The sequence below is a fragment of the Metopolophium dirhodum genome, chromosome 7 (genome assembly GCF_019925205.1).
Source record: "Metopolophium dirhodum isolate CAU chromosome 7, ASM1992520v1, whole genome shotgun sequence".
Lineage (NCBI taxonomy): Eukaryota > Metazoa > Arthropoda > Insecta > Hemiptera > Aphididae > Metopolophium > Metopolophium dirhodum.
In genome coordinates, this window is record NC_083566.1 from 37,549,494 (window position 1) to 37,574,800 (window position 25,307).

The 25,307-nt window shown below is 26.2% G+C and overlaps 1 protein-coding gene across 12 annotated transcripts in view; it reads right to left on the minus strand.

Annotated features, from left to right (window-relative positions):
- The window catches only part of LOC132948020 (MATH and LRR domain-containing protein PFE0570w-like), a 67,067-nt gene that overhangs the window by 18,051 nt on the left and 23,709 nt on the right, over positions 1 to 25,307 (minus strand). For 5 of the 12 annotated variants that reach the window (XM_061018252.1, XM_061018261.1, XM_061018260.1 and 2 more), the window contains exons 10-35: positions 23,697 to 23,813; positions 23,350 to 23,475; positions 23,158 to 23,271; positions 22,408 to 22,524; positions 22,061 to 22,186; positions 21,869 to 21,982; positions 21,119 to 21,235; positions 20,772 to 20,897; positions 20,581 to 20,691; positions 19,426 to 19,527; positions 19,248 to 19,352; positions 12,658 to 12,786; positions 11,813 to 11,893; positions 10,739 to 10,831; positions 9,650 to 9,736; positions 9,324 to 9,458; positions 2,279 to 2,416; positions 2,131 to 2,217; positions 1,562 to 1,654; positions 1,372 to 1,494; positions 1,018 to 1,146; positions 871 to 960; positions 679 to 792; positions 369 to 500; positions 221 to 313; positions 42 to 158 (exon numbers count right to left, since the gene is read on the minus strand). In XM_061018252.1, the coding sequence (XP_060874235.1) occupies positions 42 to 158; positions 221 to 313; positions 369 to 500; positions 679 to 792; positions 871 to 960; positions 1,018 to 1,146; positions 1,372 to 1,494; positions 1,562 to 1,654; positions 2,131 to 2,217; positions 2,279 to 2,416; positions 9,324 to 9,458; positions 9,650 to 9,736; positions 10,739 to 10,831; positions 11,813 to 11,893; positions 12,658 to 12,786; positions 19,248 to 19,352; positions 19,426 to 19,527; positions 20,581 to 20,691; positions 20,772 to 20,897; positions 21,119 to 21,235; positions 21,869 to 21,982; positions 22,061 to 22,186; positions 22,408 to 22,524; positions 23,158 to 23,271; positions 23,350 to 23,475; positions 23,697 to 23,813 (2,916 nt within the window). The remainder of the gene's footprint in view (positions 1 to 41; positions 159 to 220; positions 314 to 368; positions 501 to 678; positions 793 to 870; positions 961 to 1,017; positions 1,147 to 1,371; positions 1,495 to 1,561; positions 1,655 to 2,130; positions 2,218 to 2,278; positions 2,417 to 9,323; positions 9,459 to 9,649; positions 9,737 to 10,738; positions 10,832 to 11,812; positions 11,894 to 12,657; positions 12,787 to 19,247; positions 19,353 to 19,425; positions 19,528 to 20,580; positions 20,692 to 20,771; positions 20,898 to 21,118; positions 21,236 to 21,868; positions 21,983 to 22,060; positions 22,187 to 22,407; positions 22,525 to 23,157; positions 23,272 to 23,349; positions 23,476 to 23,696; positions 23,814 to 25,307) is intronic. The other 7 variants (XM_061018253.1, XM_061018263.1, XM_061018256.1 and 4 more) reach the window with 6 other exon arrangements.

A 25,307-nucleotide genomic window follows, 5' to 3' on the forward strand; every position in this document is an offset into this window, starting at 1 on the left:
ATTTAATAGTAATAAATTGGAAAGAAGGAAATGTAACTCACCTTGTTGATAATCCGTTTCAAAATTATCTTCATTATTTATTTTTAATGAATCCTTAGACTTGCTTTTTAGAAGTTTTTCATGAACTTTTAATTGTTTTAAATAACTTACTGGTGGACCTATAAATTATATCGTAAATTAGTAATAACAACAATCATCACCATCAATAAATAATCATTACACTCAGTTGATTTTTTGTTTCCATCAAGTAATATCTTATCAGTGGGCCTAGTTGTGGATGTTGATGGTTTTGATCTCCAAAAATTATCTTCTCCTAAAACCATTATTAATTAGTTCATATAACATAAGAATCAATCAATTAACACTACCATCAGTAATTTCACTTTTATTTTCTCTAATTTTCTTCTTTTTATTTGCCACTTTTGTTGATGTTGATGACTTTGAAATAGCTCCAGGTTGGTTATTTTCATTTAAAGTAAAGCTTTTATCAGAAGTAATATCTAAAATAAATATATATAACAAAATTAAATAAATAACAGTTACTAAACTAAGCAAGTTTAAAGTAATGGTATCTGAGAATTTTTCAACTGATTCGAAACAACATTTAAACAAGGTATTAGACTTCATAAAATGTAGGTATTTAGTTTAATCTTAACAAAAATAATAAAGGTTACTTACCTTGATTATGGTCTGTGTTGAAAAAATTATATTTGTCGTCATTAATTTTTACATCCTTGGACTTGCTTTTAGTATATTTTTCATATACTTGTGATTTTTTCAAGTTATTAACTTCTAAATCAATACATTTAAATATTTTAAATCAATGTAAAACTTTATATTACCATGAACATGAACAAAAAAAATGATTACCCTTCGATGATTTGCTCTTGTTATAAATATTTTGAATATTTAAGTGGGGTATTGGTGTTGATGAACATTCTTTTACTCTCTGAATATGATCTTTAAAAATATATATAAATAAGTAAAAATTTATAGTTAAAAGTATGTAAATAGTACCATCTGTATTATCACTTTTACGATCTTTACGTTTATTTTTTTTGTTAGACACTGTTGATGAACTTGAAGAACAACCAGTTTCATAATCATCAATTTGGTTCAAAGCAAAACTTTCATTGGAAGCAAGCTCTAAAACAAAATATACAACCATATTAAATGAATCTAGACATTTTTTCTATAAAATATATAGGTATTTAATAGGAATTAAATGACTACTCTCAAATGAAACTATTATTTTAAAAGTCATTGCAAATAAAATCATAAACTTAAATGGTAACAGAGAAAAAAAATTCAAAAAATTTAAGCCTATTTATTTAATTTTATAAAAAAGTAAAATTAAAAATAATAAGACACCTTTTACATTGTTGGTAGTAATCGTATCATTATCATCAGAATCTATATAATATAGATCCTTAGACTTGCTTTTTAGAAGTTTTGTATAGAGGTTTGTTTTTTTTATGTAACTAACTGCTAGACCTATAAATTATATAATAAATTATTATAAAAACCAGTATTACAGTCAATATCAATAAATAATATTTACCCTTGGTCGGTTTGTATTTTTCATAAATATTCTTATTTTTTGACTCATTTGTTGATGTTAATACGTCTTTAACTTTACGAACATTATCTTCTCCTATAGAACATTATTCATTTATATGAAATAATAATTAATTAACCCTACCATGAGTATTTATTTTTTTATGATCTTTAATTTTCATATTTTTAATTGGCAACATGTTGAAATTGTTAAACATGAAGAACTAGAAATTTCGGTATCATTAATTTGGTTTAAACTAACACTATATTTAGATAAGTCATAGAACAAAAATCATAATAGCACAATTTTAAATTATATGATATTAAAATCAATATGGTTTTAAATGGTATCGGAGAAATTAATGTTCAAATTCAAAAAATTAATGCTCATTTATTTTATTTATCAGAATCTATATATATTTATGTATATTATATTATATCCTTAGAATTCTTTTTAGCGGTTTTTCAAAGAGTTGATTTTTTTTCAAGTAATTATCTTTTACATATAAATTAGTATAAAATCAATATTTTAGTAATTAATAATTATACTAATTATCAATAAATATTCTTTACCTTTGGTTGGTTTGTGTTTTTCATGAATATTCTTATTTTTTGACTTAGTTGATGTTGATGCTTTTACTCTATAGACATGATCTTCTCCTACACAATATTATAAATTAATATTATATGTAAAAGAACAATATTTATATAAGTACTCTACCATCAGTATTTTTATTTTTGTGATCTTTAATTTTCTTTTTTTTGATCATCACATTTCCTGACATTGATGAACTTGAGGAGTTTCCTGTGTTATGATCATTACTTTTGTTTAAAATAAAACTATCAATTGATGTAAAATCTGAAACAAAACATTTTAACATAATAATGTATTGTTATGTTTAATTATTGCGCAAAAATATCCGTATAAACAATAACGCAAGACTTGAACATAACTTAAATATACATTTAGAACTCATCTACTTTTAAATACTATAAAACAATGATTATAGAACTTAACTTGTTGATACATGTTATGAAAATCATTAATAAAAAGGCAACCAATGTGATTGTCTATCAGACATTGTAAGACAAAATACATTAAAATGTATGTAACATATAGAAACATTCATCTGTTCTTAATAGTGTATTAATTTATTATTCATATTAATAATAACTAATGGCTAACATATATATCGAAAATTATCTTAAGAAGATGAACAAAACAAATTAAATGCATTTCAATGATAATAATATTTAATTCTCAAATCATTAAAAATATAAAATTATCAATTTAATAACTAATATTGATAGATCAACTTTTAAGATTTAAATTATAAATATTATACTTATTGTTAGATTATATTAACAAATAATATATATTTATACTAACTACCTAACAAATTTTAACCGCACAAACTCATAAAATACATAAGTTGGCAGTCCTAAGTCTATGTAAAGTGGAAAGAAAATTGTTTTTACAAATGCCGGTATGACACGATAAAATGAGTGATACAAGATAAAATGAGCATACAGGGTTGGGCAAGTTACTAAATGTTTGTAACTGGTTACAAGTTTAAGTTACTAGATATTTTTATGTTGAGTAACTAGATACAAGTTACAGTTATATGTAACTAAGATACATTTAAAGTTTAAAGTGATATTGGTAAATGTATAAAGAATTATTAACCGGCCAGGTGCTAGGTAAAATCACGTTATGGTCGTTATGTTAGGAAAAAAAGATGTACCAACAATAATCATACAGCCACTGAATATCCAGTGGCCAGATAAATTGTAAAAACCAAATTGAACGAATATAAAAAAAAATCTTGGCCATGTATTTTTAATATTTTTAAAAAGGTACCTATTGTAACAATGTGTGAGGAGCCTTCAGTCTTGTATTTAATTTTCAAGTATTTTTACCAAACAGATAAAAATTAATTTAGTTATTAAAAAAAAATCTAAAAAAATTATAAATTGAAAATGTCCGTACAAAACTCAAAAAGAGTCAAAATAATTTAAACATTTTATCAAGTATAAAAAATGATAAAATAAACATATGGTGTACATTTAAAGTATCTATGGTTATGAGTTATTGAATAACAACAAAATAAGAAAATCATTGGATGAGAATTTGTTAATTTACGGGAAAATATCTGATGTCTAACTTCAAACGCAAAATTTAATTTGACTTTTTGTATGGACACTTTTTTTTTTTGATAAAGGTAGACAAACTTATGAGGAATCTTGTATTCATTTTATTTTGCTTTTACTGACCCATTTATGAATTCTCAAAGCACAAAAAGAACAATGTAACTATTAATTGTAACTTGTAAATTTTATATTAAGTTACAAGAAAATTTGAAACTATAGTCCGCGACATGAAAAGTGGCAGGTTTGTATCGTAACCCATTGCGGCTTCCCTATCTGTTAGCCATTGGTTCTCAACCTATCCCGCATACATAGGTAACATAACTATTATTCTTAGAAATTCAAAATAATAATTAGCTCTAACTTGGACAATTTTCATTACATTTTAGTATTTTTTTTAACTGTTTTAAAAAATACGATCAACAAAATGGCTCTAGGAAATTTAAAAAAATTATTTGCCTAAAAAAATTTTTGATATTTCTAAAAAAAATTGAATTTTATGGTATTCAATCAGAATTTCCATACTTAACACTTTTAAAAAAAATTCATTTAAATATATTGATTTTCCATGGAGATTCTAATGTGGTGACACGGGACTTCTGGGACATACTGTATACAATATACAAACAAACAAATATAATATGTGTTAAATTCCTAATAATTTAAATAACATATGGATACATAATATATAATTAGAGCGCGGATTTCTATGCAATTGCATATTTTTTTCCTTTTAATATTTTTGGATTGTTGTCAGTTATCTCCACGATTCATCATAATTTGAAGCTAATGGAGAAAATTTTTTTTGCATATTTCTGCATATTTAAAGGTTATTGCATATTTTTGCATATTTTGGCAAAATTCAAAATTTATTGCATATTGAAGCGAAAATTTAAAAAAATGTATAAAATAATATTTTGTCAAGTAGAAAAATTAAAACTAAATTTCATAGTCACTAAATAATAATGTATATATATATATTTATTTAAACCTTTATAAGATAACTAATCGATTACGACGTAAACTTAATCGCTCTTGCTGTGTCAGTCGGTTATTGACATACCACTTGGCACTCGGTTACATCGTTTTTCGTTGTCCGCAAATCGTTAATATGCCGAAAATAAATGTGTGTCTACCTATAATCTAAATTGCTCCTGCTGTATCAGTCAGTTATCGACATACCAGTATACAACTGAGTTTCGTCGATTGTCGTTGTCTGTAAATTGTAAATATGCCAAAAATAAGGAGTTCGTTTTCTAACAAAATTCTATTCCTGGATCGAAAGGTGCAACACTTGCAACAAAACTAAACGAGCTTTCCAACAAAAATGAAGGTCTGAAGATTCTACGAAAAATTAATTCAGTGTTATTAGGCGAAAACGTTCAGCTCGAAGATCTTTATGAAGACCCGACAATATTAAGTTGCTTCAAATATGCCCCAATAACTTTGGTTGACGTCGAACGTTCGTTCTCAGTCTTTAAAAATATGTTAACCGATAAACGATACAGCTTCACAGAAGAAAAACTTGAAATGCACATGATTATTCATTTTAATAATAAATAAAATTTTAAAAATAAATTAAGTTTTTCAGAAAATTCCCTAAATTTTTTTTTATGAAGTACCTATTTAAGTAATTAATTATTATAAGTTGTATTGTAAATTTTAAATAAATAAAAAATTTTTACATATTTTTTACATATTTTTTGCATATTTTCATGATTTTTACTGCATATTATATGGCATATTTCAATACTTTTAAGTGCATACAAATCCGCGCTCTATATATAATATACAGCCATATAATGTAATATTAACCAATAAATATAAACATGTACCTGTATAGTGTATATTATATTATTTATATAAAAAATAACGGGGAAAAAAATCGAAAAAAGTCTGGCGGCAGGCGGCTGTGTTAAACCATACGGCACAAACAGTCGCCGCCCGTAGTGCGTACGACGATGAATTCGAACTCGGACCTACCAACAACCTACGTTTGGGGAACCTACGCCTAACGGCCTAACCTACCGAGCCTAGCTGCAAAACTTCAACACTTCAGCTGTGTGTCTACGAGGCGACGTAAACCGATATATTCGATATACATCGATGTAATCGTATATAATTAGATGAATCTACACACTGTTTAAATATTAAATGTAATCTGACCATTATTATTATTATTAAATTATTATAATGTATGTTTGAATTATTGATTTATTTAAATCAAACCACAAAAATGTGTTTACGTTAAGGATATACGTTATTAAGGACAAAACAATATGTGTACAATAATATAATGCAATATTTACTGAATAAAAAACAAAACAAAAAACAGTATAATATAAATACTAACGGCGATTGAAAAGACGAAACAAAAAACGAAAAAACAATTATAACGACCAACGGCTGGCGATTACGAAGGCTATGGACCGATATCGCGTACAAACCACACATCAGCTTTGAAAACAAACGAACTACGCAAGTAGAGGAGTGACAGGGGATTTTTTCCATAAATTCTTCATTTTATAGTATTAGATAGATTAGATAGACTGGCTTTAAGTGAAACCCGGGGGCCCATTGGACTCGTTGAGAGTAGGTACAGATTTTGGAGTAAGAGTAGTTTAAATTATAGAAGTCACGACAGTAAAGTTGTTAGACGAAAGTTGAGGATTTGTGATAAGAATTAGAGATATGGATTGGGGATTAGGCTTTTCGTTTTGACGGGAATGTTTAAAAGTTGGAGCGTCTAGCAATCTGTCACGAACGTTGTAAATGGATAGGCTGGATATGATATCCAGGAGCTACTGGCGTTTGACCGCTTCTTTTGGTTTTTAAAATTGTTAAAAAGTGTAGTCAATAGGTTAGGTTAGATTGTGTAGCTATCAATCATCAAATCACATAGGTAGGCAATCTGACTGCGTGGAATTGCGGATATAATGCGAAGCGTATATCACCAGGTATGCAATCCACCTGTGGTGGATTACGAACCACGTTGGTAGCGTAGGTAACTGAAGAATGGAAAACATAGTTGGACCTCCGGACCCCCATGTTAGTTGTAAGTAAGTACCGATTTTGAAGACATAGTCGGATTATAAATGTCGCACTAATGCAAAAAAATTCATAGGCGGCCGTGTTAAACGCACAGAGCAGTCGCCGTCCGGAGAGCGTACGACGGATTCGAACTAGGACCTGCCTAACACAACCTACGTTTGGGAAATCTACGTCTAACCTACCGAGCCACAGTTACATTGCAAACGGTCAAAACTTCAATACTTAAGCTGTGACGCAGTGTAACTTCGGAGCGACGTAAACCGATATATTCCATAAACATCGATGTAATCGTATACAATTCGATGTAACTACAGTACTACACATTGTTTGAAATTTTTTAACAATACTTTGAAAATGGTTGATATTGAGCTGTTAACACATGAGGCATTAGATGCAGCCACAATAGACGATTGGAAAAAATGTGTTCGTCATGCAGAAGAAACTCAGGAAGAGAACAACAAAAAAGAAAATATGATGAGGGACACTAAGATGGAACCAATAATTATGACAATATTACCAGATGACAGTGACTGGAGTGATGACGGAGAAGATAATGCGAAGAATACTATGGATAAGATATGTGTATTACACCATATCAATTTAAAATTGTTTGTATTTGTATTTGTATTTTTGTTTGTTAAGTTTAATTTAAATAAACAAATTGATTTATAAAATATTTTAAAGTAATTCTAGTAAATTACGTTTAACCCTTTCGGTCCTAATTTCTGTCTATAAATTCATAAAGGTGTGAAAAAAAATTAATTATAAATAGAAAATAAATAACAAAATTACTGATAATATTTGGCGGTAAAATTAATGATAAAATAATAATATAATTAATAATGGTTATGGTTTGTAACGCCTTTGTTAACACTTTTAAAATTGAAATATAAAATCATTTGTATATGAGTTTTGGGGAGGGGGGGGAAGTTACCGCGTTGATTACGCGTTGCAATGGTAAATTCAAAAAAACACGGCAGTTAATTTTATTACATTATGAACCACTGAGGAGAAACGGGGGGTTTTATCGACTCCGCTGTTTTAATATCAATTCCGCCAGATTTTTGTTTATATTGATTCCGCCGGTTATTTATTTATATTGATTCCGCCGGTTATTTATTTATGTTGATTCCGCCGACTGTTTATTAAACAATAACCAAAGTAGCATATAATACAGAATTTTAACCTTTTTAATTAACACTATAGGTTAGGGTACACTTAGTATGCCATAATAGTATAAAGTAAGTTTTATTTAAACAATAACAATGTAGTCCATAACGGATAGTAATATGTATTAATATAATAAAATAATATAACTCATATATCTAATGATTATTATTTTTACAAAACGAAGTAAGATCGTCATAATTTTAAACAATTAATTAATAATAATGATAATTAAAATATATAGGTATTGTATATGCCAAATAATGTAAAAAAGTTCGCGGAGTTGATACGCGGCGCAATCGATTGATTTTTTACAGGTAAAAAGGTAATTTCGGAGCAATCGATATACGCCCGAGAAACGGCCGCTAGGATCACTACGGTTATCGGCCACTTCATGTCGCGGTCTCGCGGACTGTAGTTACAAGTTACAAGTTACAAAAGTAACAGAGTTAAATAACTTAGTTACGTCATATAACTATGATATGCCCAACCCTGACCGCATACGACATGAATACCCTAATATTGAACGATTGTAAAAATATAAACTATTTTTAAGTCTTAAACTCAATTTTTAATAGCTACAATATATTTTATGTCTTAACTTTTTATAAGGTTGATGCATAAATATCTTGTATTTAAGCGTTAGTTTTTTATTTATTATTATTCAAACACTTTTGATAACTAACTGATGGCATGGATCAAGTCTAAAATAATTCTTAACATTTTAGATTCTTGATTCAAATTATACTATAGAGCACCCATAGGAAATGCAATAAGTAGACAGAGCCAAATGGAATAAGAAGTTAGAATGGTGGAAGTTCTTATTATATAGTATAACTTAGGGTGGTCCAACCCATGGAACCTTAAAACCTTTGTGGCCCTTGAAAACCTTTTCTTCCCCCCCCCCCCCCTTAGAAAACTTATATTCAAAAAAATATTTTTTTAAGAAAAAACTAAAAAAAACTATAAAACATAGGTATGCATGCAATGAATAACGTCCAAACTATGATTCAATTCAGCTCGCTACGTACATATGTAAATATCGTGTTTGTATGGCAGCCACAGCAAATCCGAATTCTAGTGGTGGGAGAATTTTAGTATCCTTTAGGTACTTATTTAAAATAAGTACCTAGCACATAGTTGTAAAATAAAAATAATATGTTGTGTACAAACTCAGTTCATGGTCAGTTCAAAAATAAATAAATAAATAGTAAGGTATAAAAAATAAAAATATGATAATAAATAGATGTAGTTAATAAACTATTGTATAATATTTGCTATTGCAATTAAAAAAAACCCCAATTCTATTTGGTTCTTAATATACTCAAGACAAAGTAACTTAAGTTTCTCTTTAAAATTTTTAAAATTAAAATTAATATATTATAATAAATGAATCTCACTGTCAGTAGTTTTATCTTGGTGGTCATTAACTTTCCTTTGATTATTTTCCAGAGTTATTGGAGTAGTTGGTGATAAACTTTCAATTTTAGAAACGTCACATTTTTCTATAGTAGGTTTATCATTGGGTGCATAACCTAAACATGATGAATAAAAATTAAAAAAATCATGATTGTAGCTTTATTTTGTCATACTTTTTAGTTATATTTATACATAAAAATAATGATGAAGGATGTAATTACAAAAACATGTGATATATTATGTTGAATTGATTAAATCTCAGTGATTTAAATTTAATTTTTTTTAAATGTATTAGGATATCACTTACTTGGTTGTTTTTTATGATCAAGACTATCTTCGGAAGCAAAAGTAGCTTCTATTTCTATCAAATTTTCCAATTTTACGTCATTATCTTCTATAATCATAAAATCAAATATTATAAACAGTGTAAATATAAGTCTTATTTATTAAATACTTTAAAATTATTTTAAAAAAATCAATACATACAATTATATTTAGTTGTTTTACAAATGTGTAATATAGCAAGTTTATGTTATGAGGTCTTTTAAATTGTAATATTTATAACTCCCTTTAAAACTATTGAAAAAGCAAGACATCACACACTGGGGAGAAGTTCTCATTATTAGATTTAATTCTAAAGTGATTTAATGTATTTGTCATTTTGATGAGCAAAGTCTTTGGACTTAATTAATTTTTTTTTTATGATTTGTTCCATGATCAAATAGTTTTGTGGTAAGAATCACAGACTATCATACTTTAGAAGTATTTGTTTTGAATGAAATTAATATATAATTTATACATATAACAAAGTATAAAATACTCTATTAGAGAGTTTATTTGATGGATTATTTTATATTAACTAGAAAAATGTTCAACTTTTTTTAGGCATATTTCATTCTAATAAATAATTAATTAAATGTTTTCCAATCTTTAAATGTTTAACATAATTATACAGAAAGTTAAAAAGGGCAAGAAAGAATACATATTAATTTTCACTAAAAATCTCTTTTTTTACTGAAATATTACTCCGTAATAAAGCAATATTTAAAAGATTTGTATTACAAGTCATTCATTTCAAATATATATTACAAAAATTACTGATATCTGCATGGATATGAATACCCTAACTTATATGGCCTGTGAGCAAAACTGAACTGGCTCCTAAAATTAATAACCTAGCTTTACAAAGTTTGTTTATTACAAAATATTTCAGACACAGCTAGGCCTCTGTTGTTACTAAATTGTTGTACTATGGTAAACTAAGGTTTTTTTTAATAATATTAAGTTATAATAAACTTAAGAAGAATGATAAATAATAATTAATAGCATAAGTTAATTTAAGAATATAAATATATTATTATAATACAATTATCGCCAATAGTATAATTAGGATTACCATTTAAATTATCTGCAGATCTTGTAGTAATAATGAAAGATGCTTTATTAGATTGACTGTCCTTTAATTTAGGTGTGCCACTTTCTTCACTATCTAAAAAGTATATGAATAAATATAAATAAATAAATACCTATATAAAATTGATGGTTTTATTTTATTAGCTTCTAGTATGAAAACTAAGATAACTCTACAATAATTATTTTAAAAAAAAAATTTTAAGTTAAAATTACTGTTTTTGTGTCGAGCAATATAATATAGACAAAGGTGGGCAGCAACTGGGTACCGAACTGCTGTACATTAGATATATATACTCGATTACAAAGAAACATTAACCCCCCCCCCCCCCAGCAATGTCTTAGCATTCTGTGATAGGTAGATGGTTAGCTATCGTCGAAGCCCCGTCCATACAACCGCAGAAACGGTCTGGAGTGGAGTATGAAGAATGCGAGACTTTAATCAGATTTTTTCCTACACAATAATTTTAGGCTTAAACTATTCATTTATAACAGACCAGTAAATAGACATGTGTCATAACATGAGTAAAATATATTGGATTACATATGGATGGTCACTGTTAAGGTGTTATTTCACTGCAACACGATACATCATCAATGGATACCAACCAGATAACATTAACATTAAAAATTTAAATTTAAACCTGAAATTTTAGTATTCACAAATATTCTTTTGTTATTTCGAAGCCTCAAAAGAAATGTTACGTTTAAAATAAACAATCTAAAATTATAAATACCGTTGATAAACAATGTGATTGTCTATTCTATTCATATATATATAATGTATCATATTAATATTTTGAATAATAAATTTAATAAATATACCTATGTTTTATATAAATAATATCTAAACCCAAACAAAACAGTATGCGTTCAGCATGAGAGGATCTTGGCAGGAAGGGGTTAAATTTCCTGCCAATACAAAACTAAATTATTTTTCAATTATTATTTGTCGGATCTATACAAAATAATCATAAAAAACTAAAATAACTTTTTATCATCATAATGTGAAAATAAATATAAAATCTAGAATAGCACCAAATTTAATATTCACACTTACCTCCATTATCAAGATTACCTTCAAGATCGTTACATGGTTCATTCAAAATTTCCTGTTTTATAGACGCATTTAAGTTGTGTCCTATTCGTAAAACAAATAAAATGTTGTATATGTAAATGAAAATGAAAATTTATAATATCACTAGAGAAGGTATTCATGTTTTTTGTTTTTATTATCGCCATTTTTTTTTTTACTCTAGTATTCAATATAATATGATGTATATCATTTGACAAGTAGATTCTGAAGGTTCAAAAATTGGATCAACCCACCGAATTATTTGTCAAAAAAGATTACTAATAGTAAAACATTTTTTTAAAAAAAAATCCTTAGATATAGAGGATCTATCATCTAGCTGTTGGTCTAGATGTCAATCTCTGGTCAGAATCATTTTTGTATGTGATGATATTTTATAGATGTATTCAAATTTATAACATATTTTACAGTGAGCTACTCAATTACGGGGTACATTTGAAACGTACTATACAGAAAAAGTGACTTTCACAGTAACGGAGAAGACATTTATGGTAGAAATGTATGTGAATGAAGTATTTCGGCTTATTGAAAACTGTCAAATAATTATTAATAAATTAATATTTTTACAAATGTTTAGTAAGATCAATAACAACTAAACATACTTTATTCTATATATAATATACCAAGGTATGTATCCTATTCATACATTATTTAAATATAAAAATAATTTCTTTATAGAAATTAGAAAGGAACTCGTTCATCATTCCAATGCTGAAATTAAGAAACTAAATTTATAATTTAAATAATAATTGATTTGAAAAAAAAATCCAAGCACCGATTCCCATAAATAATATTATAGTGATGCTAGTTACCATTTACAGTATTTCTTTGACTAAACTCGAAACTCTTCTGGTTGCCTCGCAATAAATCTTTGAAATTAACTGTAGTGATGTAATTTGGATCTCTATTAATATGTTTAAAAAATGAATTTATACAACAACCTAAAAAATATAAATATAAATTAACAATATTCAAAAACAAAGAACAATTATCAATTATTGGGTGGGAAGAGGGTTGGAATGGTGAAACAAATGGTTAGGTTACTGAATGAGTAAAATAATAATTATAATGAATATTAATTATATTATGTTTTGGAAACAAAATATTCTAAAGGAAACATTATTATTGTTATTATTATTCTTTTGTATTCATTCCCGAGATTGGTTTGAAGCAATTATCCATTCTTCCCTATTACTTGCCTTCCTCTTAGTCTCTTCGTAAAAATTACACCCTTGGTCCTTTATTATTTGTTGCATAATATTATACTTCATTTGTGGTCTTCCCCTAGAATTTTTATCTTCTACATAGCCTTTTATAATTAATCAAAGCAACCCACCATGTCTCAATACATGTCCAATCCATTAATTTCTCCTTTTCTTGATACTTTTCCATAGAGTTCTTCTTTCAGACATTTCTAGTACTTCTTCGTTTGTTACCATATCCATCCAACTTATTTTAAGCATTCTTCTGTAACACCACATCTCAAAAATTTCTATTCTTCAGCTGCCTATTCACTGCCATGCAGTATTATACTCCATATCTATGACTTCAGAAGATTTATCCTAAAGCGTAAGCTTATATTTCTTGAAGTAAAAGTCCTCTTTTTTTGTTAAATAAAATCTTAGCTTGACATATTCTTTTTATTATTTCTCTTTTACTTCTGCCCAAATAGGTGCTTCCCAAATATGTGAACTCTTCTACTTGCTCTATTGCTTGTTGATTTTGCAGATGTATTCTTGCCTTAATATTATTTTTCCTTCTACATAAAAGAACTTTGCGTCTTTTTCGTATTAATTTTCATGTTCAGTTAATTGAGCAGAGTTTCTTCCATACATTTCAGCATCCTTTGCAATTCCTATTCGTTTTCAGCTAACTGCTATATTGTCTGCTAACCGTAGCATATCAATTTTCCTGCTATTCATCTTTATACCCAAATGTATTTTCTCTCTATTATGTCTATCGACTCTTGGATGTATGCATTGGATATGCTAGGTGAGAGAGTACAACCCTGCCATACTCCTTTTCTTATGCATACTTCCTCTTTAATTCGCCAAATTGTAAAACAATTGTTTCCTACTGGTATAATTTAAAGAGTAGTCTCCTTTCCTGTAATCTATACCTGCTCTTTTTAGCATCTTGAACATTATTGACCAGTTGACATTGTCAAACGCTTTTTATGTCAACATAAACTATGTATGTAGGCTATCTTTTCTAATTATTTTTTCAATAATTGTTCTCAATGCCAGTATTACTTCCCTAGTACCCACATTCTTTCTGAACCCAAACTGGTCTTCTGACAATATGACTTAAATCTTATATTCCATTCTTCTTGATATAATTATTGTCAGTATTTTTGACACATGTGTCAGCAAGCTAATTGTATGGTACTGATCACAATATTTTGGTTACGGTTGCTTTTTTCGGAATAGGAATAATCTTACACTTAGTAAAGTCTAGAGGAAGTTCTCCTGAATTAAATATTGCCTTTATTTTTTTTTTTTTTTTTTTTTTTTTTTTTTTTTTTTTTTTTATTTATCGAAAAGAAAGAAATACATAAATTATTTTTATAGATAACATTTTCGATTATCTATCTCCTTTAAGCAAAGCTTGTGTTGGAGATAGAGAGTTATTAAATTATGTAATATAATTATTAATAAAAGAAATTATACTAAATTAAATTAAGATTTTAAATACATATAAAACTAAATAAACAAATATCAATATACATTTTCTAGAAATTGTACATTATAAAAACAAAACTATAAAATAACATTATATTCAAACATACCCGTCTAAAACAAATATAGATTAAAATTATTTACATAACTTAAAATATAAAAGAACTTGATTTAGGGTAAGTTGCACAATAACCATTCATTAATTAATTTTTTTTTTTTAATTTTGTTTGTATAGTATTGTAATTTCTGTTTTAAATCATAATCCAATGAATTGTATGTAGTAGGCCCAAGGTAGTCAATGAATTTTTGACCACACGTTGTTTTTACATAATTTACTAATGCATCTAATGCCCTGTGTTGTCTTTTATTTTTGTATAACTCTGTATTGAACCATGTTTTTCTGTTAGTATCTAACCAAAATATTACAATTTTTTTGTAAACCGATCTAATAGGCAAAACCTTAAACTCTTTATAATTTTGATTTGTAGAGCCTACCATAGTTTTTTTATCTAAACAGATTCTTATTATTTTGTTTTGTTGAAGTTGTAATGGCTTTAAATAAATTTCGGACAGTCCACCCCATACTAAACATCCATATTGGAACACTGATTGATATAGAGCTAAATATATATTGCGTAATATATTTACAGGCAGGATATTTTTTAGTTTATAAAATTTGTGGAGTGAAGAACGTAGCCTCATTACTATATTATTTATATGTAAATTCCACTTTAAATTACTGTCAAATGTTATACCTAGATATCTGGTAGACTGGACCTTTGAAATTTTTTTACACATATCATCATTACATTCAGCGATATTTTTACAGCAATGTACTGTTAGTTCCTGAAAAGGAATAACCGAATTGTAAATACTGAAAGCCATAAAGTAGGTTTTTTTTATATTCAAAGATAATTTCTTTGAGTTAAAAAGATTTACTACTTTTTTGAGCTCAGATATTGCTTTAAGTTGTACAGAATGCCACGAGCTATCTGTGAAGAGTAGACAAGTGTCATCCGCATAAATTACAACTTTACCATCTATATTTATATTACATATACAGTTAATATATAAAATAAAAAATAAAGGACCAAGAACACTACCTTGTGGGACTCCACATATGATTTTCCTTTTTTGACCCAATGTTTTGTTTATTTTAACTATTTGTTGCCTATCTTTTAGATAATTTCTAAACCAATGTAAACTAGTTGTTTTTATGCCAAAACTAGGTAGAGTCTTTATTAGTTCTTCGTGATTAACCATGTCAAATGCCTTTGCTAGGTCTAAGAAAACAGCTAAAGTTTTTTTACCATGATCAAGGGCATTATATACGTGACTCGTGGCGTTATAAAGTGCATTAACTGTCCCTAAGCCAGGTCTAAAACCATATTGATTTTTAGACAGTAGTTTATATTTTTCTAAGTAATTAATGAGTCGATTTTTGATTATTTTTTCAAGAATTTTTGAAAAGTTATTTAACATTGATATCGGCCTATAATTATTTACGTATTTATGATCACCACCTTTGTATAAAGGAGTTACTACTGCAATTTTGAAATTATCAGGAAAAACACATTTTTCAATACTTAAGTTATATAAATAAGTTAGTGGTCCTATAATAATTGATTCAATGTACTTAATTAGTTTTACCGTTACTGTATCAATTCCAGCAGCTGTTTCATCTTTTAAATTCTTAATTATATTTGAGACTTCTGATTCTGTAATTTTTGTACTAAAAATATCATCAAATGAGTGATCACTTTTATTATCTTTAAGTTCGTTATCTTTAAAATTTGTGTTATTCTCTAATGTATTTTTCCCTATTTCAGTAAAAAAGCTATTAAAAAAATTTGAAACAGCGTGTGGATTATCTACGGCGTTTACGACTTTGTTATCTATTAATATAGATTTTATTTCGTTCAATGAGTTAACTTCAGTGTTTGTAATTTCCTTAATTAATTTCCATGTCAATTTTGGACTTGATGCAACATTTTTAAATTTTGTTTTAAAAAAATTTATTTTAGTGAGTCTTAAAATGTTTGTAAAATTATTTTTATAATTGATATAATACTTTAGTAAGTTTGTATTATTTGGATGTTTTTTAACTTTCATTGCGATTTTCTGTTTATTTCGTGCTGAACACAGTAGCCCTGCAGTCATCCATTGTTTTATTCTTTTGTACTTAGCACTTATATTTTTAACTTCCGTTGCCAGGGATATACTATTGTTTAATTTGTTATAAAAAATATCACAACATTTATTTACATTCTTGCTATTGTATAGATCTATCCATAGTTCAGTTTTCAAATTGTTAACTATTTTATCAAAATTTATCGATTTAATATTATATTGGGATTTAGAGTTATTTTGTTTTACTAATGGAATTGCTAATATCGTAGAGTAATGATCAGTAATAGTTGTTTGAATTACACCAGCTTCAATATTTCCTACTAACTTGTTATTTTTTACGAAAATATGATCTAAACATGAATGCCTAGAGTTTAAAGGAGTCCTTGTGTATACATTAATATAAGATTTGAAACCACACATAGATAACATATCCAAGTAATCATTATCTACTGAATGTGTTCCCACTATATTTATATTCATATCACCCAGAACTACTGTAGACGTACTATTTACATTTTTTTCATTTAATAATATATTTTTAAAAGTGGTCAAAAAGTCATAGCTATCCATAGCCGGTGATCTATAGATACAGAAAAAAATTACAATACTATTTACAATATTTAAAGTTATTTTTACAATGTTTGCCTCTGTTTTATCAAACTCAATACAATCTAAACATAAATTATTTTTATATAAAATTATTACACCATCATTTTGGTTTCTTTTTTTTTTTGAAAAAAACATGTCATAATCTGGTAAAAATATATTACAAGAATTTGTATCATGCCAGGTTTCAGTTAATACTATAATATCTGGTTTAAAAATATTTTTTTCATTTTCAAGTAAAAGTAATAATTCATCTACATTTGCATTTATACTTCTAATATTACAACTCAAAATATTTATAAAAGATTCTTGTACAATATTATATTTAATTTTAAACTCTGAAAATGATTCAAAATAATTTGTTTTGTACTCAAAAAAACTATTTATTGTGCTGATACTGTCCATAATGTAACAAAAATTATTTTTTTATTTTATATTTTTAACTCTAGATTATTTTAAACAAATTAACTTTTAATTTTATCTAGGATACTTTCATCATCTATATAGATTGTATTGGAGTTTTCTGATTTTTTTATAAATAGTTTATTGTTTTTAAACCATACAAACTTGTAACTGTGTTCTTTGGCTAACATTCGAGTTTTATAAAAAAGATTTCTGTTCGATTGAGTTAGATAATTATTGATATAAATACCATTATTATCCCATTTGTCATTTACATTTTTCGCAGACAGTCTTTTCTTTTTTACTAAATCGATTAAAGTTGCTTTATCTTCTTTTGTCTTCATTTCCGCCACTATTTTCCCAGACTTATTGTTCACAGTTTTGGATCTTACACGATATGCATTTACTGTAGTTAATTGAACGCCCAGTGCTGATGTAATAGATTCTACTATTTTTCCACAGTTTTCATGTTCTTGAATGGGTACACCAATTATTTCAACGTGTTTCCCAAGTTGTTCTTGTTCTAATATGTTGATTCGTTTATTCATTATATGTAATTCGTTTCCTAATTTCAGATTTTGTTCTTTTATTTTTTTGTTTTCCTCTTTTAAATCTTTAACCGCTGTTACCAAATCTTGTATTTGGTTACTGAAATCATCAAATTTGTCACTCATGAATTTAACTGAGTCAGTTAAATCCTGAAGTAATTTATTCGAGCCAGTAAAACAATCATTCTTTATAGGCGAAGTAGTAGCAATAGATAATTCATTTCCTGCAATGATATTTTTACATTTTAGACATGACCAATTTTCTATAGCTTTTTGGCTCATTTTTCTAAAATTTGCTTCTCTTTGACCAGCACATCCAAAATGTAAAAACACTTTACATTTTGTACACTTAATATCGTCATTTTCAAATATTTCTTCATTGCAAATTCCACATAACAACATTTTATTTTTATATTATCGACGTAATTGCCAAATACACGGGAAAAATGGATATAAAACGGTAACTACGATAAGAGACCGACGTAAAACGCAAACGACCATACAGGTCAACGTACAGCAGATAACTGAAAACTTTATGAGTTTAAAAAGCTCAATCCACTATTACCGATTAATAATTATTATTATTAATATAATTAAATTATATTCATCATTCATATTCAAGTTCAAATGGCATCTAAGATGAGTTTCACTTTATATACTCTATTCAAGTTAAGATTGAACTCTTCGGTCGACCAAAACTTGTCTCGTCAACACACCCCTACCACTAGACACCATTTATATTTCTTAAACTGTTTAACTATGGATTGCTTATTTGTTAGATATTTTATAGCAGATGAAATCTGCTGAGTTAATCTTATGTGATAATTGACCCTAATAAAACCAATATTAAAAACTATTAAGATTGTATTACTTTTCCAGAAAAATCTCAATTTACATTTCATAATAATGTAACAAGTAAATTCTTATTGGTTAATCCTCATTTATTAAATTAATTTCCATTGATATTTTATATATAACAAATCAATTTATGAAAATCCAAAAAAAAAACTATTTATGTATTTATAATCAATTACTTACATGGTTTTTCAGTTGAAAAATCTATTGAGTTCAACCATTCTTGAAACTCCATAGTCATATGACGCTTTAATTCTTCAGTTATAACTTTTTTAGGTTGATCATCTACTAGATAGTAATAATTGTGAATTAAAAAACAATAAAATATCCTCTATTTATCAAATGTAAATTGTAACCCTACCATCTAAATTTATTTTAAGCTGTAACTCTTCTTCTATAATAGTTAAACTTGAATTTTCTGATGGCTGGCTTTCTGATTCATTAGAGGTACTAAGTTTGTGACCTATATATTAAATAAACAACAATAATTACTTATGAAATTACTAAATGATGAACTATTTAGAATGGCATTTAAAATCAGATATAATATGAACATCATATCAAATTTTATGGCAACAATTACATTGTCATATTATAGACCAGGGGTCACCAACTAATTTCTATGAAGGCCCTTTTCCACGGTCGCAAACAGTTTTAATGACTTTTACTTAAGTTAGTAAATAAACTTTTTTTTCAAATTTGTATTTATTTATTTATTCTAATAATATTATGACTACAGAAATCTGTACACATGGTTTCTGCTTAAAAGCATCACCTTATTGTGGTTAATTCAACAATTAAACAGGGACATCATGAGCAAGGGCAACCAAAGTGAAAATGTATGAAATATATTCTACTGGTCTATTAACTTTTAAAATAATTATTTAACCAAAAACAATGAAAAATTGAATGTCAAATGCATAACATCACATTTATTAATTTTTATATATGTACACATTTTACATATGCAATATTGTAAAAAACATCACCCTTACAGTGAAACTACTGACAAAAAATTATAATTAGCTACATCAATTTTTATAGTTTTTTAATTTACATAATTTAAAGAACTCATAAAAATCACAAGTTGTAACAATGCATTTCCTTATGATTTTTTTATTTTATTTTGAAATACCATAATATTATTTCATAAATGCTCATAATAAAAACGGAATAATATATTTCTAAAAAAAGATGCTGTACACACAATTAAACTATTATATTATACAAAATATTAAATAGTTTAAAAATATTTAAACAAAGAATTTAAATTAATAAGCATTTAACATTAAGTGGAGCACCAAACATTTAATGGAGGTATCACATTGTAACTCATTATATTTATAGTTGAGTCACATCCTAAGTGAGAATATAGAGATTATAAATCATATTTTAATACTCTTTATAATATAATAATATAGGAGTACAATATATTAAAAATTGTATTCAACATATCACAATGGAGGTTATAACAGAGCCAGGATTATTGGCTCTTAACTATTTAAAGCTTACTTACTTGAATTATTACTGATTCCATCACAATTTGAGTTCATCAAATGTTGTTGATCATCAAATCTTAATTGTTCTTCAGGTTTGGCAGTTGTAACCTCTTCGAAATAAATGGTTTCTACTTGTTACAAAATATTTGAAATTAACATCTAACACAGTAAATACTCTCCATAGATATTTTTAATAGTGTTATATTACCAGGTAATGTACTTTTTTCAGATGTATCTAAATTTGTTTCATGTAAGGACATGTCTGTTAGAATTAAATTAGTGTTATCTTTCAACATAATTTCCGTTTTATTTGATGGATTACTAATTCCATAACCTATTAAGCAAATAAAAAACAAAAAATTTAAAACAATACTGTACATGTAATCTAATCAAATTTAAAAACACAAAAAATCTGGACTTTGACTTAATTGAAACCCCAATTTAATATAATTAAATTAATAAATAAATAAAAACAAATATGATTAGTTAATAAGCTAAATCTATTAGTATAAATATACTTCAAAAGTATTAATGCTTAATATACAGAACACTTACTTGACTTATCACTAACTAAATCAGTGTATGAATCAATTGAATCTTGTTTATCATCCATTATTAATTGATCCTTTGTTTCAGAAATTATAATTTCTTCACGGACATCATCAATTGGTACTGATAATAAATAATAATTTAAATTAATATAATATATTAAAATACTTATGAGTATAATTAAAATTTTAATAAAAGCAAAATGTATTTCAGGCTGTAATTCTTTTTATATCATCTCTAAGCACAAATACCCCAAATTTATCAAGTGGCTTAAAGCCTCCCTACCCATAATAATTTCTAAAAATAATTAACCTATGATTATTATGATTTTTTTTACTTCCTTTACATTTGTATTGTTTTTTTTTAACAAACTAAAATTCAAATAAATAAATACAATTTTAAATTAAACTACCAAAAAATAAATAATCTAAAATTTAGTAACAATAGGATAAGAACCACATATAAATTCAAACACAAATAGCCTTAATATAATTATTAACGTGAAGATTACAACTAATTTTATAATTAACTTTTTAATTACACTTGTATATCTCAATATACCTTATAATATCTCATTTTTAGTTGAGTCACTTCTTAAGTTAGATAATAATATAGAGATTATAAATCATATTTTAATACTCTTTATAAAATAATAATATAGGAGAATAATATATTAAACATTTAATTCAACATATCACAATGGAGGTTATAACAGAGCCAGGATTATTGGCTCTTAACTATTTAAAGCTTACTTACTTGAATTATTACTGATTCCATCACAATTTGAGTTCATCAAATGTTGTTGATCATCAAATCTTAATTGTTCTTCAGGTTTGGCAGTTGTAACCTCTTCAAAATAAATGGTTTCTACTTGTTACAAAATATTTGAAAATTAATATCTAACACAGTAAATACTCTCCATAGATATTTTTAATAATGTTATATTACCAGGTAATGTACTTTTTTCAGATGTATCTAAATTTGTTTCATGTAAGGACATGTCTGTTAGAATTAAATTAGTGTTATCTTCCAACATAATTTCCGTTTTATTTGATGGATTACTAATTCCATAACCTATTAAGCAAATAAAAAACAAAAAATTTAAAACAATACTGTACATGTAATCTAATCAAATTAAAAAACACAAAAAATATGGACTTTGACTTGATTGAAACCCCAACTAAATATTATTAAATTAATAAATAAATAAAAACAAATATGATTAGTTAATAAGCTAAATCTATTAGTATAAATATACTTCAAAAGTATTAATGCTTAATATACAGAACACTTACTTGACTTATCACTAACTAAATCAGTGTATGAATCAATTGAACCTTGTTGATCATCCATTATTAATTGATCCTTTGTTTCAGAAATTATAATTTCTTCACGGAAATCATCAATTTGTACTGATAATAAATAATAATTTAAATTAATATAATATGTTAAAATACTGATAAATATAATTAAAATTTTAATAAAAGCAAAATTTATTTCAGACTGTAATTCTTTTTTATCATCTCTAAGCGCAAATACCCTACATTTTTCAAGTGGCTTAAAGCCTCCCTACCCATAATAATTTCTAAAAATAATTAACCTATGATTATTATGATTTTCTTTTACTTCCTTTACATTTGTATTGTTTTTTTTTTAACAAACTAAAATTCAAATAAATAAATACAATTTTAAATTAAACTACCAAAAAATAAATAATCTAAAATTTAGTAAAAATAGGATAAGAACCACATATAAATTCAAACAAAAATAGCCTTAATATAATTATTTATGTGAAGATTACAACTAATTTTATAATTAAATATTAATTACTCTTTTATCTCTCAATATACCTTAAAATATCTCATTTTTAGTTGAGTCACTTCTTAAGTTAGATAATAATATAGAGATTATAAATCATATTTTAATACTCTTTATGAAATAATAATATAGGAGAATAATATATTAAACATTTAATTCAACATATCACAATGGAGGTTATAACAGAGCCAGGATTATTGGCTCTTAACTATATAAAGCTCACTTACTTGAATTATTACTGATTCCATCACAATTTGAGTTCATCAAATGTTGTTGATCATCAAATCTTAATTGTTCTTCAGGTTTGGCAGTTGTAACCTCTTCAAAATAAATGGTTTCTACTTGTTACAAAATATTTGAAAATTAATATCTAACACAGTAAATACTCTCCATAGATATTTTTAATAATGTTATATTACCAGGTAATGTACTTTTTTCAGATGTATCTAAATTTGTTTCATGTAAGGACATGTCTGTTAGAATTAAATTAGTGTTATCTTTCAACATAATTTCCGTTTTATTTGATGGATTACTAATTCCATAACCTATTAAGCAAATAAAAAACAAAAAATTTAAAACAATACTGTACATGTAATCTAATCAAATTTAAAAACACAAAAAATCTGGACTTTGACTTAATTGAAACCCCAATTTAATATAATTAAATTAATAAATAAATAAAAACAAATATGATTAGTTAATAAGCTAAATCTATTAGTATAAATATACTTCAAAAGTATTAATGCTTAATATACAGAACACTTACTTGACTTATCACTAACTAAATCAGTGTATGAATCAATTGAATCTTGTTTATCATCCATTATTAATTTATCCTTTGTCTCAGAAATTATAATTTCTTCACGGAAATCATCAATTGGTACTAATAATAAATAATAATTTAAATTAATATAATTAAACTTTTAATAAAAGCAAAATGTATTTCAGGCTGTAATTCTTTTTTTATCATCTCTAAGCGCAAATACCCCACATTTATCAGGGTATATACTTTTTTTTATAGTTAACTTTTAACGTAATGAGTTATCGTAAAAAATATGAGTAATTTTTAACTTGACTTAACTTTATTATTTTAAAATAACTTAACTTAGAGTTAAAAAAAATCGTTAACTTGACTAGCCTTGGAAAATAACAAGATAATCATAAAGTAAAATATTGAGATAAAATCGTCTAATGAAATTAGCGTTGCATTATGAAATAATGAAACCCTTAATATACCAGATCGTTATCACTCAGTTCTGTTTTGCGGTATCAAACAAAACAAAAAATAGAAATGTTAATTTAACTCAAGTCAATCAAATTCAGGTGAATAAAATTAACAAAAATGAAAAACACCTTTAGAAATATAATTCACATTTCACACTAAATGTAATAATTCATTAATATAAAAAGCGGGTAAGTAGATGTTACTCTGCTTTTCAGTAAGATACAAGTGAGTGATGGTAATGGATGGTGTTAAATTTGAATTCAATGATATAATATCATTGTATACAAAAAAACGATTCTGAGCGGAGACGGTTTGTCACCCAAGGATATTTATATTGTTATTTTTAATACGGTAGCAGGTAAAGTTAAATTATTATTATTTGTTTATTATTAGATCAGATTTGTATATAATAATATACTTACTTTAGAAGTTTTAAGAACCCAGTTTTTTAAATATAACACAAAACTAAAATCGTTCTTCTTCATTTAAATATCTAATTTTGTCCATATTTGAACATAAAATAACTATAAAAAAAAGGTGGGTAAGTGGATGTCGCTCTGCTGTACAGTAGGTAACAAGTGGGTCACTGTAATGGATGGTGTTAAATTTGAATTCAATGATATAATATCATTGTATAGGAAAAACGATTCTGAACGAAAACGGTCAGTCAGCCTATGATATTACTAAGTATATTTGATGATATTATTGTGTATAAAGTAAATTATATATTGACTTATTTACATGGAACCTTGTTTTAAATTTTCAATCCTTAGCTACAAAAGTTGAACATTTTATAAATTTTTAACTACAAAATAATTATTACATTTTAAATTTGATACATTTTGTCAAAATTTGAACTTTAAATGCTTATAAAAAAAATTGTGCCTATGTATTTTCAATATTTTTAACTGCTATCATAACAATATATCAGGAGCCTTGCGTAAAATTTTCAAATCTTAGATTGAAAAAGAAAAATTTTTATGAATTCTCAACTCAAAATAATTTGCTAATTTATGTGATTTATTCGTATTTTGTCAATATTTGAACTTTAAATGCTTATAAATAAAAACTGTGACTAAGGATTTTAAATATTTTTCAAATGCCACTGTAACAATACAGTAGGAGCCTTGTATTAAATGTTCAAGCTTTTTA